The sequence below is a fragment of the Littorina saxatilis genome, linkage group LG8 (assembly GCF_037325665.1).
Source record: "Littorina saxatilis isolate snail1 linkage group LG8, US_GU_Lsax_2.0, whole genome shotgun sequence".
Lineage (NCBI taxonomy): Eukaryota > Metazoa > Mollusca > Gastropoda > Littorinimorpha > Littorinidae > Littorina > Littorina saxatilis.
The window spans coordinates 32,893,944-32,900,204 of record NC_090252.1 but is presented as its reverse complement, the minus strand read 5'-3'; the positions used below and the strand labels follow the sequence as shown (position 1 = coordinate 32,900,204).

Below are 6,261 nucleotides of genomic sequence, written 5' to 3'. Positions count from 1 at the left end.
GAGAGAGAGAGAGAGAGAGAGAGAGAGAGAGAGAGAGAGAGAGAGAGATAGAGAGAGAGAGATAGAGAGAGAGATAGAGAGATAGAGATAGAGAGAGAGAGATAGAGAGACAGAGACAGAGAGACAGAGAGAGACAGAGAGAGAGTCAGAGACAGACAGCCAGAGAGAAATACAGTAAGAGATAGACAGTGAGAGATAGATAGATAGATAGATAGAGAGAGAGTGTGTGTGTGTGTGTGTGTGTGTGTGTGTGTGTGTGTGTGTGTGTGTGTGTGTGTGTGTGTGTGTGTGTGTGTGTACAACGCCTAGAGATCTAGCAAACGAGAACATACAAAATGGACAAATACAGGCAGACAACGCATGATTCATTCAAGCAAAGATAAAAATACAAACCGGACTAATCTGAGCAGTTATGTTACAAAAATTCTGTTCTAAGGTACTCAGACAACAAAGCTTGAGGTTTTGCTTTTTCAGCATATAACTTTTCTTTTATCAATTTACCCAAATGTGAAGATTTCCTACCTTTTTGCTCATGGCGACACTTCTTGACATTGGTTGTTCTTTCCGAAGGATAGATGTCACAGCAATATGCTTCTGCTCCACTCTTGGGTAATGCCACCGTGAACACGTTAGACACTATCTCCGGAGGACTGAAACCGTTTTCCGTTTTGCATATGGTTTCCCCGCCAAACCAGTTGCATGATAAAACCCGCTCTAGGTGGAAAAATGATAAGAAATATCACATGCCGTTCAAGGATTAAAGGACTTCCAGACAGTAGAATATATCATGCAAAATCAAAATGTTAAAGCTGTTGTAGATCTATACAATTGAACAAAACAAAACAGAAAGGTGCAAGTGCTTTTAATTAACGCGATATCCAAACGTTTAGTCAATTTGGCGGCTTGACAAACACTAAACCAGTCATCACCGAGGCTTGGCTTGCTAAAAATCCGAAGACCGAGACGGATTGCGCACGTCTTGGTGAAGAATGCAAACGTTGTACTCAATTGGTATTTAAACTAATTTTCTTTCAGTCAGAGCAACATTGTTAGAGCAAACATGACATATCCATTATGACATTCTTGGAATGAACAATTTAATATGCGATCATCTTAAATCTGAAAATTTGATGTTAAGTTACTTAATTTTAAATCAGTTTAGTTGAAAAATAAGGTCGTCACAGCGCCGCCTCGAATTTCAATAATAGCCGAATATTAGGTCCTTAAAGAAATTCACCATAACATTGTAAAAACAACAACAAAAACAAAAACAAACACGTCTGTGTCCGAAAGAATTAACACAAAATATCTCATGAAGATCGGTTCATTTGTTTTTCAGCAATCACTCCACACAAATACACACACATATATACCACCACCCACCTCTCAATTCCTGATCTAATTCAAAACAAAAAGTCACATCCTGACTAACACGGATACATAGAAACAACAGCATTCACACACAAAATAGGATCATCTCAAATTATAACGACAACACACACACACACACACACACACACACACACACACACACACACACACACACACACACACACACACACACACACACACACACACACACACACACTTCCTGAACCACTTTAATCTCACCTCACTCTCACTGTATGATGATGATGATGATGATGATGATGATGATGATGATGATGATGATGATGATGATGATGATGATGATGAGACACACACACGCACACACGATAAGCACAAAACAATGCAACAGTCCAATTCATTTCTTTTTATAAACAAACCCGTGCTGAATTTTATGACTCTGCTATTATCAAAGTATACAAGACATTGTAAAACCTGAAGCGAAACAGTTGAAAACAATAATGATTCACAAACCTCTATTGTCTTTATTGTCTCCTGTCATCCGGTAGACACAAAAACTTAATTGTGTCTGGTTGAGATCCCAAGGGTAGTCACATGTCAACGTGTCGCCATTATCCAATTCCTGAATGCGACAATCGGTCACCAGTACTGCAACAGGAAATAGACAGTTAGTTTTCTACAAAGTTCCATGTTCGCGCTCGTTTAAGCCAGCGTGCGTGTGTGAGTGTGTGTATGAGTGTGCTTCACTGTAAACGTACATGCGTTAGTGTATGCATGTGTGTGCGTGTGTGTGTGTGTGTGTGTGTGTGTGTGTGTGTGTGCTCTTCACTGTGCACTTTGGTGCATTTGTGTGTGTGCGTGTGTGTGTGAATGTATGTGTGTGTGTGTGTGCGCGCGTGTGTGTGTGTGTGTGTGTGTGTGCTTCACTGTGCACTTTGGTGCATTTGTGTGTGTGTGTGTGAATTTATGTGTGTGTGTGTGTGTGTGTGCTTAACTGTAGACGTACATGCGTTAGTGTGTGTGCGTGCGTGTGTGTGTGTGTGTGTGTGTGTGTGTGTGTGTGTGTGTGTGTGTGTGTGTGTGTGTGTGTGTGTGTGTGTGTGTGAGTGTGTGCATTAGTTTAATACAAAGCAAAGGCGTTCAATATTTCACTTAGTGCCCGTTGCGTCATCTTACCTCGATTCCCAACAACTTGTTCGAGACAAGAGCTGCAAAGCAGCATTGCAACTCCGAGGAAGCTGTGTGTAAACAATGATTAATGTGAAAATCAGTCCAACAAATATAACATCTCTATCAACATCATTTATTTCCCAAAGATGCATGTTTATGTACAGCAACTTGTCCAAGGACTATATGTGCAAGATCCATGATTCAATCTGTGATATAAGCAAAATATGTTTTTAAAGTTATGCAATTTTTGTAAATTTACGATGACTTAAAGCCATCCTCCGACACCCGTCAAATATCAGTTTATGGCCATGGACACTGTCAGGCTTTTGCACACATTAAGACATGCTTTCGTTTAAACACTTACCGCTAGAGAACACACTAAGTGCCCTCCACAAAGAGTGAGCATTGTTCAAAGAGTTTATTTTTGGGTGGACAAGTGAAACCGGAAGCCTCGTTATGGCGCTAGACCTAACTTTTTAAACCCTAAATAATAAATTGACACCTTGTTACACAAACATTGTTTAAACACCAAGTAAATAAACGAAGTCAGTACAGTTCGAAGTGTTAAAAGGATGTATGTCAAGCAAACCGGACGAAGGGGTCGACTGGTATGTGCAACTTGACTCGTTTAAATTGATGACGGGGAATCGGGCGACCAAAAACGACACAACTTTGGCTTTTTAAAAATACTGGTCGACTGAGATTTCAACCATACGATACTGTTTGTTGCTGTGCCTGTGTTGATTGAGTATTGCGCGCATACAAACGTACTTCCGAAACAGCGCGACTATCACATCAAGTGAGCTGCATCTTATTTGCCAAAGCAGACGAATTTTCCGCAAACCGTTACAGTTTCTTTGAAGAGGCCGCCATACTCTGTTTTGTGTCACTATCAGTTATTTGAACTGAGGCTCTATGAGCGCCCTAGTTTTAACTTTCTTTCTTTATTTGGTGTTTAACGTCGTTTTCAACCACGAAGGTTATATCGCGACGACCTGGTTATAACGTTGTGCTGGGATTGTATTTTAGATTCAGAGGTCACAATAACATGCTTTTGCAGATATAGAGTAGCATTGAAAGCGCAAACGACTAAATGTTTGAAAAAGTGGGTCACACGGGGCCCTGATGACTCGGGGGTTGAATAAACCACGAGAACTGGTATGTGGTTTACGCGTCCTAAACAGCAATTCAAATGATCTCTAAGTATCATTTAATGTTGTTTAATGCTACTCTGAGTTTGACGCAAAAGGTTAAGATTGCTGGTTTAGTGAAAGATGTCATCGTTGTGTAAATCTCCTGTGAGGCCGAGTGGGGCTTAAAGTTTACTAATGCGAATTACGTCAAAAAAACGCTTGTATCGGAATGTCTAAAATGATAAGAAAAACAATCAAACATCTACAGACGATGCTCCAAAACTGGTTGTGTGATCTCGCGCAGATAAACTCTGAATACATAGTCATTATTATTACAGTCTGATTGGTTGTTGACAAACCAGCTGTTTTGTGGGTCAGAGGGCCTGAGTGAAACAACTTTCTTATAATTATTACAGTCAGTATCGACCGAGGCGGGACCTATGTCTGGCTCATTTGTACCATTTGATTAGGATCTGCACTCACACATCTGCCTAATTTGTGTACAATACAATACAATACAATACAATACAATACAATACAATAACTTTATTAATCTCTAAAAGAGAAATTACATTGCTGAGCGTTTGTGTCCGTAATAATAACATACATAAAACATTCAAAATAAACATTTGTTCTTTGTCCTGAGAAAATATAGCACATTGGGAAGTATGGGAAGTATATGTAGCATAGAATAACAAAATAAAATAACATTCTATGTTTCTATAGAATAATCCCAGCGAAGCTGGAGGTACATGTATTCCACAAACGCATACTGAGAGCGACTTGGGAAATTGTCATGCCGATAATACACGATAAAGTAGGAATCGTTGTGCCCTACCTCAGGCTACAGTTGCGGGGCCACCCAGGGCTAATATCTTGGGGTGGAATTTCATAGACTACGGCATAATAATCGCGCAATTAGACGACGTCAAGATGTTTTGACGTCATGCATCGTGACGTCATCCCCTCACTGGAGCTTTTCTCTCGCGCACCTGGCGTGTGTGTATGTCTATTTCAGTATTTGAGTGCACCATGTGTTACTGTGTGTGTCACTGTGTGTGTGTCAGTGTGTGTGCGTGTGTGTGTGTGTGTGTGTGTGTGTGCGCGCAGGCCCGGACGCGGGGGGGGGGGGGGGGGGTGGATGGTGGTTGTCTTCTATGCGCTAAGAGTGCACTTTATGCATAGAAGGATCAACATAGAATGAATGCACACATGGCTTCCCATACTGTGTCGAGCTTGTACTACGCGGATGAATACACGAGGCGCGGAGCAGCCTATAGCCCGGTCGTATCGCGCCATTTTGGTTTGCGTCGATACCAACTACAGCGCACGTAGAGAAAGACAACAAAAGAGATACTACCTTGGAAGCATGATGTTGACAAAATCCGTCACAAAGACACCATGAAGACACCTTACAGTTGTATTCTATCACAATATACACACACGAGCTGTGTTATTTTGCTGAGAACTGGACACAACGTTTGTTCTGTCTTCCTTGACCAGCCGACGGTGAAGAATGAACACCGGGTTGGAAAACAATGTGTTAACAGCGCACAAGAAAACCCGGTAATTGGAATTGTTTTATGCAAAATTAGTTTTGAAGGTTCCGTTCTTCATATGAAAGGATGCATACAACTACATGTAACATATGTATTCTACTCTTTACATTTGTGTTACGAACTTCTGACTCGGAATGAAATAGAGTCAAGCCCGGGCCTCAAGATCTGTGATTTACAACAATTAACCATGTGCACGTAAATACAATGTAGAACTCAAAATCATTCTGTTCTCTTTCATAAGTTTGGAAAATAAAATAATCTGCATATAAATTGTATCCTTTGAAGTCAAAAAACTTCATCGACTTTAGTTTTATACTTATTGAAAATCTTTTTTTTTCAGAAATGTTTTTGATTCTGAATTTTGGTTCGTTGGCATCTCTTTGTTTTTGGATTTGTTTATCCGGGAACAGACTACTTCCAATTCAGTAGGGGGGGGCGACTATCCTCAACCCGGCGGGTCCCCAGCTGGCGGATAGGGGAACGGCCCCCAGATATGGGGGCCAGCTGCGAATATAGAATAAGCAGTCCCGGACCAACTAGCGGTGTCTCTACCAGGACGGGGTGGGTTGGCAGATGGCACTGACTACCCTATAAATGCCCTACGTGTCCGAAGACGGTTACACCATGCGAGTAAGAGCCGCATTAAAAGCTCTAGCCCCGGGGTGGGACCCCCGGTAAGAAATCCCCCATGTGTTCCCAGGGTTAGGTTTTTGAGCCAGGAACTAAGGGCGGGGTAACCCTGAAAGAAACCTAAGGGCTGAAGTCGGAGGATCTGGGCCAACACTGAGGCGCACCTTAACCAACCACAGAGCCACGCAAAAAAGCTGGTCTGTCAACAACCCATCAAACACCTTATAGTAGCCACACTCTCCCGATTCAAAACCGTCAAGAATGAGCATAGACGTCAAACCATCAGACTTACACCCTAGACACTTCGTGAACTGAGCATGCATCATCTGAAATCAATGTACACCATTGTGTTTGCGACTTATACCGGGTTTTCCCGAACGCTGCCATGTCTGTAGGTATTCAATAAATGATGCTCCGCATTC

At 41.7% G+C, this 6,261-nt stretch overlaps 1 protein-coding gene across 1 annotated transcript; it reads right to left on the bottom strand.

The window, feature by feature from the left end:
• Positions 1-305: 305 nt before the first annotated feature.
• LOC138974609 (uncharacterized) lies at positions 306-5,179 on the bottom strand. Its single transcript, XM_070347330.1, has 5 exons — positions 5,011-5,179; positions 2,524-2,585; positions 1,861-1,995; positions 523-714; positions 306-313 (listed from the first exon to the last, which is right to left on the bottom strand). Exons 1-5 carry the CDS (start codon positions 5,019-5,021, stop codon positions 306-308), a joined length of 408 nt encoding a protein of 135 aa, XP_070203431.1. The 5' UTR covers positions 5,022-5,179.
• Between the last annotated feature and the right edge of the window lie 1,082 nt (positions 5,180-6,261).